The sequence below is a fragment of the Neofelis nebulosa genome, chromosome 16 (genome assembly GCF_028018385.1).
Source record: "Neofelis nebulosa isolate mNeoNeb1 chromosome 16, mNeoNeb1.pri, whole genome shotgun sequence".
Taxonomy (NCBI): domain Eukaryota; kingdom Metazoa; phylum Chordata; class Mammalia; order Carnivora; family Felidae; genus Neofelis; species Neofelis nebulosa.
In genome coordinates, this window is record NC_080797.1 from 27,723,978 (window position 1) to 27,738,602 (window position 14,625).

General features: G+C 40.5%; 1 protein-coding gene across 2 annotated transcripts in view; it reads left to right on the forward strand.

Annotated features, from left to right (window-relative positions):
- Positions 1–13,345, forward strand: part of SMURF2 (SMAD specific E3 ubiquitin protein ligase 2) — a 116,955-nt gene extending 103,610 nt beyond the window's left edge. Inside the window, exons 13-19 of one of the 2 annotated variants that reach the window (XM_058705843.1) lie at positions 2,198–2,312; positions 4,205–4,383; positions 5,440–5,577; positions 8,698–8,818; positions 10,890–11,091; positions 12,376–12,451; positions 12,761–13,345. In XM_058705843.1, the coding sequence (XP_058561826.1) occupies positions 2,198–2,312; positions 4,205–4,383; positions 5,440–5,577; positions 8,698–8,818; positions 10,890–11,091; positions 12,376–12,451; positions 12,761–12,860 (931 nt within the window). In that variant the 3' untranslated portion in view covers positions 12,861–13,345. The remainder of the gene's footprint in view (positions 1–2,197; positions 2,313–4,204; positions 4,384–5,439; positions 5,578–8,697; positions 8,819–10,889; positions 11,092–12,375; positions 12,452–12,760) is intronic. The other variant, XM_058705844.1, reaches the window with a different exon arrangement.
- The last annotated feature ends 1,280 nt before the right edge of the window (positions 13,346–14,625 follow it).

Below are 14,625 nucleotides of genomic sequence, written 5' to 3' on the forward strand. Positions count from 1 at the left end.
GTTTCCATACAGGGGCGCCTGGGTGACTCAATCAGTTGAGCATCCGACTTTGGCTCAGGTCATGATCTCACGGTCCGTGAGTTCAAGCCCCACGTTGGGCTCTGTGCTGACAGCTCTGAGCCTGGAGCCTCCTTCGGATTCTGTGTCTCCCTCTCTCTCTGTCCCTCCACTGCTCGCACTCTTGTCTCTCTCTCTCTCTCTCAAAAATAAACAAACATTAAAAAAATTTTTTTTAAATGTTTCCATATAGAAGCTAATATTTATGATACATTCATACATATATATTTTTTACAGGTGTGAAAATTCACTTTATGTAAATGTGGCAGAAACATCATAACTTCTGTACTGAAACATCCTAGGGACCATCATGATAATTTGCTTCCCCCAATCTAAATGTAGCCTAAATTGAAATTTGCGTTTCCACCAAGTCCCATAATTGTTACTTAGCATTACTTGTTTTTACCTGTGTTTTTGTTCTGTGTCCTTTTTACCTATAAATGGGATAGTTTGTTTAGTTTAGATTTGTAGAGTTGATCACGTGTACATCATACTTAGGACTTGCTAGTTTCTGTGGAATTCTTAGGAGTTACTCATCACTAGATTTGAATGCTTGTCGAGACAGCTTGTTAATTATCTGTTGATAGACTCTAAATGCTGTAATTCTGTGTAAAGTCAAATAAGTAGTTGTTTTTTGTTGTTCATTTCTTAACCTCACTACTGTCAGGGTTTGGGCAGACTGCATGGGATGTGACAGTGAACTGCTTCATTCTGATCTTTATTGCATAGTAGAACCCCAGAGTAGCTGGAATCTGCTTATATGTGTGTTCTAAATACTTGGTAAAACAAAAATTTGGGTTAATCCATAAAAAAACATAGAAGACATTTCAGGTAAGTGTTAGGTGTGGGGGTAAGCTTGCTTATATGGAGACCGCTTTTTTTTTTTTTAATCTTTAGAATTTTTCGAGTATTACATAAATGGTGGTGATTTGATTTAGACTCCATCACTTACAGAACTTTGAGACATTTTTCTTGCAAATCGTGTTTCACTACATTTCCTAAAAACATATTACTCAGTCTGTTTAATCCATGATATCGGAACATATTTAAATACCTTTCCTAGTGGAAGAATGACAGGAATTGAGACTAGAACTACATCTTTTCAGGTCCTAGACTAGTGATTTTATTTCTCCAAGATGAATAACAAGTTATCTTTCATACTTTGAAAAAATAAAGAATTTAATAAGTTTAAGGTGATAGTACTATTACAGGCCTTTTAAAACACCAGTGTACATTGGGGCGCCTGGGTGGCGCAGTCGGTTAAGCGTCCGACTTCAGCCAGGTCACGATCTCACGGTCCGTGAGTTCGAGCCCCGCGTCAGGCTCTGGGCTGATGGCTCGGAGCCTGGAGCCTGTTTCCGATTCTGTGTCTCCCTCTCTCTCTGCCCCTCCCCCGTTCATGCTCTGTCTCTCTCTGTCCCAAAAATAAAAAAATAAAAAACGTTGAAAAAAAAAAAAATTTAAAAAAAAATAAAACACCAGTGTACACTTGAAACAAATGAGTAGTGTGGAGCCCACCCCCCCCAGATGCAGGCTTGCCTTGTGTTCCTACCTGTACCAAATGCCTTGCAGTCTCTGACCACTTATACTTTTAAAGTTCACACAAAAAAGATGATGAAATGGGATCATTTCCTTACCAAACAATACCAACAACAAAACACACCCTTGTCCAAAAGAGAGTAAATTAACGCTTTGTTATGTGTCAGTATAAATCTGCCATGATAGGAATGGACCAGAATAGTATAGATCACATGGATGTTTTGAAACAAAACCATATTCTTCTCTTTGTTTTGTATTTATCCTGGATTAGAAATGTATTTAGTAATTGAAAGTTAACAGACCACTAGGCTGCAGCATCTAATGAGTGATTGGCACTTCTGAATAATACTTACCCTCTCTGATACTGAAATGTCATAAAATTGCCCAAAATTGAGTGAGAAGTGATTTCAGTTTAACAAAACAAGAGTCTTCATTTGCTTTTTGGGGCATGATAGATTTTTCCAGTGTCATTTTATATAACTAGTTAGTGTTTTATGTGCTTTTATTTAAAAATTTCCTTGCTAAAATGATGAATTAATAGCATATCTTAATAAAAACATTCATTAACAAAAAGTTTCCTGTGTTCCATCTTGCTTTCTAGGGAGTGGTTATATCTGTTGTCACATGAAATGTTGAATCCTTACTATGGCCTCTTCCAGTATTCAAGAGATGATATCTATACATTGCAGATCAATCCTGATTCTGCAGTCAATCCGGTAAGATTGGTGGTTATGACGATGTGAATTAACCTCTGACCTGCAGTGCTTTTGATGTTGAAATGTCAGTGTGGTTTATGATGAAGGGTCACTGTCCTTGTCCTAGTCACAAGCTTGGACTTAGCAAGTTCTGTTGTAGAAGATTTTCTCAAGTAAATGATTACGGGTGTGTGCAGTAATTTGTGCTTTGGGATGTTTGCTGCATCGTTGTTTATAGTAGTGCTAACTGGAAGCAGCGTCATTGTCCGTAAGAGAGGGGTTGGGTAAATGATCACATGACGCAGAATTACGGTAATGGTTTAAGAGGAAAGGTTCTGGAATTAGAAAGATGTGATATCATATCCTGGTCCTATACTAGCTTTGTGATTAAGGCTCCATTTTATCATTGCTAATAATAATAATCTTAGCTTGAAGTTCAGAGAAGCGCTGTGACAATTAAACGGGACCCTGCACATTAGGTATTGAGCATAGCGCTGTACATTGTTAACCCTGTTACATACTGTTGACCACTCAACAATAGTTTGTAGCTCTTATTAATTTGTTATCTTTCCATAGAATGGCATACTATATAGCCACTAAAATGACACTATGGGACAATAGTTAATGACCTATAAAGACGGTATTCATGATATATTAAGTGAAAAGAAGGTTACAGAACAGTATGATACAATTTTGGTAGATATGTGGGTGTATGAACGTTGAAAAGCTCTGTAGTGGGGCGCCTGGGTGGCGCAGTCAGTTAAGCGTCCGACTTCAGCCAGGTCACGATCTCGCGGTCCGTGAGTTCGAGCCCCGCGTCAGACTCTGGGCTGATGGCTCGGAGCCTGGACCCTGTTTCCGATTCTGTGTCTCCCTCTCTCTCTGCCCCTCCCCCGTTCATGCTCTGTCTCTCTCTGTCCCAAAAAAAATAAATAAAAAACGTTGAAAAAAAAAAAAAAAAAAAGAAAAGCTCTGTAGTATCATACTGATGGAGGTTATTTCTGGGTATGAGATTATGGGTGATTTTTTGTTTTTGCTTGTCAGTATTTTCTAAATGTTTTCTTTTAAAGAGAAACAAAAGCTATTTTTAAGCTAAAAGGGAGGTTTAAAGAGGAGCTTAAGGGGCACCTGGGTGACTCCTGATTTCAGCTCAGGTCATGATCTCACAGTCGTGACATTGAGCCCCGTGTCAGGCTCCACGGTGGGCGTGGAGGCTGCTTAAGATTCTCTACCTCCCTCTCCCTCTGCCCCTCTCCTGCTTGCGCTTGCTTCCTCACTTGCTCTCAAAAAAAATTTTTTTTAAAGAGCTTAAAGATTACTTACTAGCTGGAGAAGTAAAAAGAGTTGAGAATGCAAATATCCAACTAACAGTTTATCATGATAGACAAATACATCCAAACATGCTAGATTCATTGCAGGGAACCCCTTATAAAGTTGGGAAGATTTCAGGTGAAGGTTGTGCCTGGGGAGCCCATTACGCCAGTGTAATTAGAGCTTGTGTTTGTGAGATGTTTACCATGTGTTAGGGCAGAGCCAGGATTGTAAAGCGCTCAGCAGGTAAGATAGGAGAGGAAGACGACGCATCTGTTGAGTGGTTTCATGAAGCGACAGTGGGAGTGTAGTTTGGACTTCATTTCTAAAGATAATTTTTACATAGTGACTGTACTCTCTGGGAGAAGCATCGTCCCTGGTGTAATAGTTTAGCAATGGAGAGGATCTTGAACGTGTGCTATAGAAACTCTCCCTGATGATTATTAACCTTTGCTATGATAGCCTACTCCATATAAATAAGTTATAGAATGTATAAACTGTTACTTATAAAAAAGATGAATGTTGTGTATTTAATTTTTATTAAAAATTCTCTGTGTAGTGTCTAACTTGAATATTTATATGTAAACTTCTCTCAATTTCAGGAACATTTATCCTATTTCCACTTTGTTGGACGAATAATGGGAATGGCCGTGTTTCATGGACATTACATTGATGGTGGCTTCACATTGCCTTTTTATAAACAGTTGCTCGGGAAGTCCATTACTTTGGACGACATGGAGTTAGTTGATCCAGATCTTCACAACAGTTTGGTGTGGATTCTGTATGTATTGGGTCTTGTGTCCGCTCCTTATGGATAGAATGTGAGCCTTACAAACTGTTTCAAAATGGATGTACTGTTTTTTAAAAAAATTTTTAACGTTTATTTTTGAGAGAGATCGAGTGCAAGTGGGGGAGGGGCAGAGAGCGAGGGAGACACAGAATCCGAAACAGGCTCCAGCCTCTGAGCTGTCAGCACAGAGCCAGACGTGGGGCTCGAACCCACAAGCTGTGAGATCATGACCTGAGCCGAAGTCAGGCGCTTAACCGACTGAGCCACCCAGGCGCCCCATCAAAATGGATGTACTTAAAAAAAATTTTTTTTAAATGATGCACAGAAAATATTGAAGGAGATTATCTGAGTCTTAGGACCACGTAAGACTGTCCCTCTTTCTGTTGCTTTCCTGTGTGTTTCAAATCCCTAAAAGTTAATGTTACCACTTTAAAAAGGAAAAAAAAAAAAAAAAAAAAAGGTAGTATATTCTGTTTTAAAAATTACCACATGTGGTGATTTTCTTGACATGGTACAAGTTCTGTTCCAGTCCCGCACGTGTGAGAAGAGTAAATTCCTGCTGAAGTAGTGATTGTTGAAGCCATACTTTAAAAAAGCGATCTGTAAGAATGAGTTCTGTTTTGTCAGAATATTTATTTATGAATATACATGGGCCATACTTACTTTTACCAAATACATGAGTAGCTTTCTCTTGGGATACTCAGGCATTTGGTTGCTCGGGAATACCCGGATTCAAATAAGGCTTCTTACCTAAAAGCTAAACATAACCTAAGTTTTCCCTGTTTGTAAAGTCCAGCTTTGGGCAGGGCTCTTTGTCCTTACTCAGGAAGTAAAACATTTCCTGTGTGGATGAAGGTTAAAGCTCTTTGACTTTTGTGCGCAAGAACTGGGAGGTATGGTAGCATAAGTACTAGCAAAAGGAATCTGATCTTGTACTTGTTATGTTCTAAAACAGTCTCATTTTATCTGTCTCCCCAGTTAAGAGATCGGAAGGATCTGTATTTTAGATTTTCCAGTTAAATATCTTCTTCTCTTTTTCCTTTCTAGTGAGAATGATATTACAGGTGTTTTGGACCATACCTTCTGTGTCGAACATAATGCATATGGTGAAATTATTCAGCATGAACTTAAACCAAATGGCAAGAGTATCCCTGTTACTGAAGAAAATAAAAAAGAATATGTCAGGTAAACACTTTTATATTTTCAAGCCTAAGAATTGTTTTAATGCTCTTGAACGGCTGTACGGAGAAACACTGAAGTATTTAGGTAGCGTTACTTACTGCTACAAAATAGGCCTCTGCAGAATTTAGTGTCTTCAAAACAACCACCATTTATTTTTTCTCACAATTCAGTGGGTCAGTAATAAGGATAGAGAACAACAGCGACAGCATTTTGCTCCTCCCTGTGGTGTCAGCTGGGGCTCACATCAAGATGGCCTCTTTTTTCACATATCTGATGCCTCAGCTAGGATGGCTCAAATGGCTGGGGACTGGCTGGAATGGCCACTGGCTCACCCTCTGGGGTCTACTTCTCACTATAGGCTGGGCCTCCCTGGTTATCTCCAAGTGGTGCCCGAGAACCCCCCCCCCCCCCGCCGCCCATCTTTTTAAAAAAATGTTTATTTTTTTAACAGCGAGAGCGTGAGCAGGGGCGGGGCAAAGAGAGAGGGTGCCAGGCAGGCTCCATGCTCAGTGTGGCGCTCTGTGCAAGGCCCGATCTCATGACCTGAGTCGAAATCAAGAGTCAGGTGCTCAGCCAACTCAGCCACCCAGGTGGCTTCTTAATGCTCCCCATGGCTTCTCTCTTCCCAGCGAGATAGCCAGACTTCTTATGGGGTGGCTGGTTTCCCGGAGCACAAGAGCAGAAGTTGTCAGATCTCTTTAAGGCCTAAGCCTGGAACTGGCCAGATCACCTCTGCTGTGTTCTTTCTGTTAAAGCGAGTCACAGGCCAGTGCAGGCTCGTGTGGAAGAGGGGCGGTGTAGAGGCAGGAACACCAAGAGAGGTGGTGCATGCAGCTAGTTGTCACGTAGCTGCCGCAGCCGGCTGACAGTACTTCTGGGCTGTGACACCAGCCCTCGTCCTGTTTAGAAGTAAGCACATTGTGAGTTTAAGGGATAAGTATGAGAAAATACTCTTCAAATTTTACATAATCACCGGAGGATTTAGGAATTTAGAAGTTGGGTTAGATCATTTGGCCTGTGGTAACTAAAGTTCTTCTAAACATAAAACCGTGGTAATCAAATATGGGAGTTTGAACTCTGTTTTACCACATGTACACAAGAAATGTCTCTAAGTCTCATTGGCTTAAATTTTCCTGGTTGACACATGAGGCCCAACAGTCTGTTGGAATAGCTTTTTTTTGGAAAGGAATTTGATAACAGCTACCAAAGTGAAAATGCATCCTCGTTAGTATGGTGGTGAGTAACCTTGCTTGTCAAAATGAAAATGCATCTGCCTTTCAACCAGCAGCCCTGTTTTTAGGAATCTAGTCTATGGAAACACGTTAAAGAAATAAATTTAAGGATGTTCAATTAAATATTACTTGTGAGAACAACTGAAAACTGGTGGAATGTTTTTAGGTGAGAATGATTAAATGCATACTTTCAACAGAATACTATATGAATATGTAGAAGAAAGAGACTGATATTTAGAAGAAGGAGACTTAACTGACTGGCATCCAGCTCTTGATTTCGGCTCAGGTCATGGTCTCACGGTTCAGGAGTTCAAGCAGGGCATCGGCTCTACACTGACAGTGCACAGCCTGCTTGGGTTTCTGTCTCCCTCGCTCTTTGCCCCTCCCCCACTTGCTCTCTAATCTTTCTCTCAAAATAAATACAAATAAATAGACTGTAGAAGATGTCAGATTTAAAAAGCAAGTTTTAGGGGCGCCTGGCTGGCTCATTGGGAAGAGAATGTGATCTTGGGGTCATGAATTCAAGCCCCACAATGGGTGTAGAGATTACTGAAACAACAACAACAAAACACTTTTTTTTTTTTTTTAAGCAAGTTTTGTAAGAATTCTATGGGGGGAAAAAAGTCTGTGTCGTTGTTTTATAATTATTCGGAAGATGTCCAGGAAGACTGCATACCCGGTCAAATGTTTGCCTGGGGTAAGGGGGTGCAGGTGCCAGGCCTGGAAGTAGAGAGGGAGGAGAGGGTAATAGAACGGGCTTTCAGTGTTGACTCTTTGTTCACATTTAACGTTTGATTTTTCCTTACATAGAAAATAAGCATGTATTACGTTTCTAAATTGGAAAAGAAAAGAATGGATGGGAATTTCCTGAATTTCAGTAATGTGTCAGTTTAGGGTCCTAGACCCCATTTGCCAAGACTCCGTCATGCTTTCAGCACGCTGTCCTATCTCTTACCAGATACAGTTTTGGGAGAACAAAAAAGTTACAGAGAAAGACTTTTTATGGAGGTGTCATTTTGCCGTCCTCTTAAACAGACAAAAAGAAGACCCGCCAAAGGGTCTCATGTGAAGTAACTTATTACTGAAAATAGAGAATCGTTTCTCCAAGCCAGGAGGAAATGTTGACATATTTGGCAGGGGAATAGTTCTGAGATTTTTGAGATGGAGAAGTTTTCCTGGGTAGACAGATTTTTTTTTTAAAAAGGCAATTCAGTTATAAGTCCAAATAAAAAATATAAGTGAAGCTATACATTAGGTATAGTTTGGTGTACTTTTAAAATTTTATTTATTGTACTTTTTATTTATGTACTTATTTAATTTAGTTACATCTTCCAGTTTTTATAAAGCTCCAGGGAACAAGGAGTGTGTAATCAGAAAGTGCACACGGTTGGCTTGACTGTTGTCATTTTGTATCGATAGGAGGAGTGTCTTTACCTCTTGTCCCCGAGCCACCACCCCCAAAATAGAAGCAAAACACCCAGCACACGCAGATGACATTTTCAAGTGAAACTAGAAAAATAATCCGTTTTGGTTGCACGGGCTGTTTTTTTTTTTTTCTGGTTGGTGGCATGCATGCTAGAATTCAGAGAGAAGTTTCGTCCAGATTTTAACTCCAGACCCATCGAATCTCTAGCTGCCTTGCCATTGACCTGCCCTCTCTGTGATCTGCAGAGTTGCTTTGTTAGCAGAAGGTTTCCACCTTTTAACTTACAGTGAACTGCCTCACAGCGCGGCCTCCAGCACGCCTGGGAATCTGAAATTCCTTTAGACTCTGGACTAAATTCTTAACGCCAGGTGCTTGTGATGTGCAAGATTGCTGATGTAGAGATTCGTAACAGTTACTCAATCTGAATATATTCGATCATGTGAAACCCCTGGCCAATGTTTACAGGCTCTACGTGAACTGGAGATTTTTACGAGGCATTGAGGCACAGTTCCTGGCTCTGCAGAAAGGATTTAATGAAGTAATTCCACAGCATCTGCTGAAGACATTCGATGAGAAGGAGTTAGAGGTCAGTGTATTAATGTCTTGACATCATTTAGTGTAACAAGGAAAGGTTGGGGATTTTCTGTTAACTTAGTTTTAGAGGAAAGTCGTATTGCCGGTGCTTTTGAAGCTTCACGGTGCGCTGCTATGAGAATTGGTATTCACGGGAAAAGTCTTTCCTGCTTTGGAATTGCTACAAATAAGCCATCTCTCTTACACTGTGAACATTCTTAACTTATTTGGCCATATTATCCTTTCTCGTTTTCAACCGATTTCATGTCTTAGGTGTACGTTCTTCTAATGATGTTTTCTCTTCCCTAATTAAGTGGCTGTTGATTTAATTAAATAAAACTTCATTACTTCGCCTCTACCATATTGCAGTTTATTTGAATTAGAAGCCAAGTCTCAATTGGTTTACACTAACTTTTTTAAGAAAGCATTTGATAGTCGAGACCATAGAGGCAGTAGTTAAAACGCTGAGGATAAACTGCATCCAAACATCTTTCCTCTCTTTGGAAATATTCATTACTAACAACAGCAGTAATAAACAGTTAACTGATTTGTTTTTGTTTTTGTTTTCTTTAAAGCTGGTCCTTAAAGCACCTGTAGTCTGGTTTTTATAATTAAGACCTTTAACCAAATACATCTGAATTTCCACTGAACTACTTTGAGAAAACAATGAGGTTTTATTCTTCCAGGGGCATATTTTAATTAGTGGCTAGGGATAGCATAAATATTTGAAATCTACAAATAAATGTAAAATCTGATTTTATTCATGAACTTCAGTGTGCTTTCTAAACTATAAATCTTGTAACAGACCTGTTAGCAAATCTCAAAAGATTGGTTTGATTCAGTATCATCCCCATTCCTTTCATGATTGAGCTGTTCCTTAGGGAAATGGCCAGGAGGAAGTGGTCAGGAAGAGGAAGAAAACATAGCAGGAATGGCAGCAAAGTTGAAATACAGTCCATTTTTATCTGTTCATACAACAGATGAGGAATTTGGCCTTATAATTACCATTCCTCTGAAGAAAAGAATTTAGGAAATATTTTTTGTGATATAAATAATTCTGTAATCCTATTTGGATCACCGCCTCCCTGTTGAGTGTGGCTATGATTCAGTAATCTTTCTAGAACCCTATGAAAGCTTTGGTGGAGGTTTTACTCAGTGGGCCTAAGGTTTGTTACCTACTTTCTACTGCCAATGAAATTAAAAATTTTTTATTTAAGTGTGTGTATGTATGTATATATATATGTATATATGCATGTATGTGATATGGGACTAGAACTAATTATAAAATAGAGGACGTGCAGCTTGCATTATGCTTTACATTGTACCCTATCATCTTTCACTTTTCTAAACACATTATTGAGGTGAGTTAGTCTTGGGTTCTAAGGATATGTGAGTACTGATAGTATCAGAGTGATTTCGATACGGCTCATCTGTGCTGACCCTCCATCAGGATGTCAGGCAGAGCTCTCTGTCATGCGGTCGTGTATTTCGTACTTCGAAACAACTTGAAGATGATCAGGACTGCTTATTCAACACCCATTTCTTGAGTTCCTGAGTGAGCAGTACGGTTCTTTCACAGGATGGAGCGGAGCAGAGGAAACCGCTGGCCGAGGGAGGTGAACCGAATTGTCCAAATCCCCAAGCGAATAAGTGTTAAAACCCATAGTAGTATGATGCAGGTATTAAGGAAGGCACATGCAGACCGTAGTTACTCTCTGAGTCTAGTTTCTGTCCATTAAACAGAATTTAGAATTCTGTGGAAATTCGGAGCTTTGATCTGGTCACGTTTGCGAGCGTGGTGGCTCTCAGACCCTGGGGACGGACCTGCAGTAAGTAGGGACCCAGGGAGCTTTTTAAGTCCAGATCCCTCCTGTCGCCCCAGGCTCCCAGAATCTGAACCTCTGAACGTAGGACCCGATGGTGTGTGTATGTTGAAAAGCTTTCCAGACGACTATGATGTGTACCCTTGATGATAAAGAACCGCCATATGAGAGCCGGCACTACAGATCGAAAGTTCTGTTTTGAGGAATTTTTGGCTTGACTTGGATTTCCACGGGCTCATTATTTGTGCAATATTTTAACAGCTCATTATTTGTGGACTTGGAAAGATAGATGTTAATGACTGGAAGGTAAACACCCGGTTAAAACACTGCACGCCAGACAGCAATGTCGTCAAGTGGTTCTGGAAAGCTGTGGAGTTCTTTGATGAAGAGCGAAGAGCACGGTTACTTCAGTTTGTGACAGGATCATCTAGAGTGCCTCTGCAGGGCTTCAAGGCTTTACAAGGTAGAAAAGCCAGAAGAAACACGTGATGTGGTGTCCGAGGATTGGGGGAGGGCGTCGATATTTGGGTTCCGTAGTTTACAAGCCATGGGCTTATAAACAGATCTCTTCATTCTGCCTTGTAGCTATAGCTCTCGTATCTTGATACCTTCTCCTTCCTTTCCTTTGTTCCCTCCCAAGAGCCTCTGCTGCCGGGGTTCTCTGTGGTTGTAGTGAGTGCCGCACGCTAGAGACCATATGTGACGATGCTTGCCTTTTCTTTTCGGGTCACCCTGCCCTTAACTCCTATCGCACATTCCTGTAGGGAAAGCCCGTCCCCTTCCACCTTCACACCTCAGCCCTGCAAGGTGTGCAGGAAGCCCTGCATCCCTCACCCACTTGGGATGCCTCTTCCCTCTACTTTTTTCTTCTTTTAATAGAAAGAGGCGGCATGAGTTGTGGAAGCTGTTTGGCCAGAGCACTTCCATTATTGCATGGCATCAGACCATTCATTTACAAACCTATTCCATCTGTAAGAATTGTTTTCCATGGAATAGTGGTTTCGTTTGGGGGAGAGTTGGTAATGTTGCTAATGACAGTGGAGCTTCACGCAGGGGCGGCTGCTTCCTTTACCTCCGAAGCTGCTGGCGGTGACTGAGGACGCACACGGCAAGACTGATGCATAATTCAGCAGTGTTGGCCTCAGTACACCTGTCAGAAGTCCATGGGGAAAGCGCACTTGGAGTTGTGCTCACATTCCCCATTTGGAGAGCTCTCATTAGCCGACTACCCAGATGCGTAAAGTGAAGCTGTATTTCTGCATACCCGTTGATGGGGTGCCTTACGTTAACTGAGATTTATTCCATAGGCTGCTAATCTTTTGTTCTCGGCCAAGTTTGAGGCATGAAACCTGAATTTGTATTTAGGTTGTCATCTTTTTGAGTTTGTGTGTGTGTGTGTGTGTGTGTGTGTGTGTGTGTGTGCATTTGATCTTGGATTTGTCCATTTACTTTTCTTCTCACGCTTTTGGCACATTGATTTTTTTTAGAAGATAGAAGTTGGTGAAGGATTTCCATCCTGGACTGTTTGTCAAATGAAATGCTAGCATATTAAGGAATCCAGTGTTTGCCAAGGTCATTTCCAGCTTTCAAAACCCAGGTTCTTTGCCTGCTGCCCTTGGCAGCTTATGTGGAGTCACCAGTATCCCCATCCATAGGCCCTGTGGTTTAGGTACCAGTTTTCTTCCGAGATTTGGGAGACCAGTGCAGGCAGGTGTGGTGACGTGACCCACATTTATTTGTTTTGTAGGTGCTGCTGGCCCACGACTCTTCACCATACACCAGATCGATGCCTGCACCAACAACCTGCCAAAGGCCCACACGTGGTAAGCTGTTTTTGAAGCTTTCCCATCCTTCCATGTATGTGCGTGTTAGTTTTAAACCGATGTTTCATTTTCTGTTCTTATTACTAAAAGGACCTCTAAAAGGAATGATAAGCAGTTTTTAAGTGATTTAACATTATTCAGAAATTGGTAGGAAAACCCAAAAGTGGCAGTTTCTACTTTAGAGAAATACAGCCTTTTTTTGTAATTTTCTGCGTGTCACAAAAAGTGATATGACCATATTAGTACACCTAGGAGGCCAGTTTGCTGACTTTGAATAAACTGCGTTATATCTGATGTGCTTATTTCCAGCTTCAATCGAATAGACATTCCGCCCTATGAAAGCTATGAAAAGTTATACGAAAAGCTGCTAACGGCCATCGAAGAGACATGTGGGTTTGCTGTGGAATGATGAACTTCACGGATTTACCCCGGACTCTATTTATACCCTGACCGACAGCCTCCTTTCAGCAAAGTTGCCCGGAATGCTGAAATACAGGAAAATGCCCCACCCCCCCTAAAAAAAAAAAAAAAAAAATGTTTAGGACACTGTGAGGGGAAAGGACAATTTTGAAATTCCTTTTCAAGGAAAAAAGAGGTCTTTATGCTTTGCCATGAGGCCACACTCAGCTGCTATTTAAAATTAATATCTTGAACCTAAAGAATGCTGACTTTTCCTACATTTCCAGAGTTAGGCAGTATTCTACACTTAAAGACTACTACTATTTTTATAAAAAGGTAATCTATTCAGATCGCTCCACAGATTTCAAGTCTCTCAAACATCAAGACAACTCCAGCAGTCGGTACACATCACATTTCATTTGGATCGAATACATGATTTCGAACAGTTCCTGTACTTGCTCTTTGTAAAAAGAAATAAAATTATTTTGAACGATTCTACCTTTGTAAACAATTGGCTAAAGGAATCATTATCTTTAAAAAAAAAAAAGCCATTTACACGTTTAATTACATTTTTCTATAGCAAAGCATTATATTTTAAAAGCATTATATGTTTCAACCTAGCCTAAGCGAGTCTTTTGTATTTTTTTCAAGCACGAATTTCCTGGAATACAGCTACATAATTTTGGTTGTCAGATTCCTAATGCAACCATTTAGTCTAAACTTACTAGCTTATTTGATACAGTAAGATGCATTCAGGGCTCCTTGTTTTTAAGAGACTTTAAAAAAACCCTAATTTTTTATCTTGAATCAATATGATCAGGTATTTTGGATTTACTTTTCATCTTAAATGGAAATACTGCATTTTTATTGCTCCTCAGATCATGTAGATGGGATGGGATTTTCATTCTTTTGCTGGGTCAGCTTATCTTTAATACAGATGCTGTTTCTGTAAACCAAAGTCTCCTATAACAAGTGCACCTAATTTATATTATATTTGAATTACGGTCTGAGTTTCTATCAAGTAAATCATCCAGAATCTTTGTTTAGCTGCTCATGATGTTTTAATCCGCTAAAATTACGAAAAAGGAAAAATTTTATTTAGCAAGCTTAGGAAATCCTGTTTTTACCTAATAAAGTGGGCATGGGATGGGGCCGGGGGTAGGATTACTGAAGCAATAGTGATTCTGGATCTCTGGTATAAATTACTTTAGAACCGGGGAGTTCACTTGGGAGGTGAGGGAATCCCAGTTACCTGGGTGTTGATCAGCATCTGATTTTGAAATCTCCAGATTCGGCTTTCAAGGTGTGTGACCCAGAAGGCAGCCAAAGTTCTGGAGTGAGGGATTGAAAAAAATCTGAAGTCATGGATGAATTTTTAAATTCAGCTATCAGAAATCTGCACTATATATATACATTTCTTACATTGATGTGAATCAAGGGCAAATTTTAACAAGAGAGCTCTGTTTAAACATTGCAGCTTAATGATCAAGTGATAGGTCCTTTGCGTTCTTTCGTTTGATGGATTGGTTTTCAGTCTGTGTCCAGGAGCCAAGGGGTTCCCGCGAGGTGCATCAGAAGTACTGGCTTAAGACAGGAGGGACAGAGAGGGCGAGGAAGGCCTCGTTGGTCCTTGGGCAGGAGCCGCCAGCTCCCCACCCCTACCCCCTTTCCCCAGAGCAGCTCCCACTTTGTCTCTTTTGTGTATTGGGATTCCAAGTAAGCTTTCATGGGGTGGGAGGCTGGGGAGGGGATAAAGGAAGCGGAAATTTTGCCGT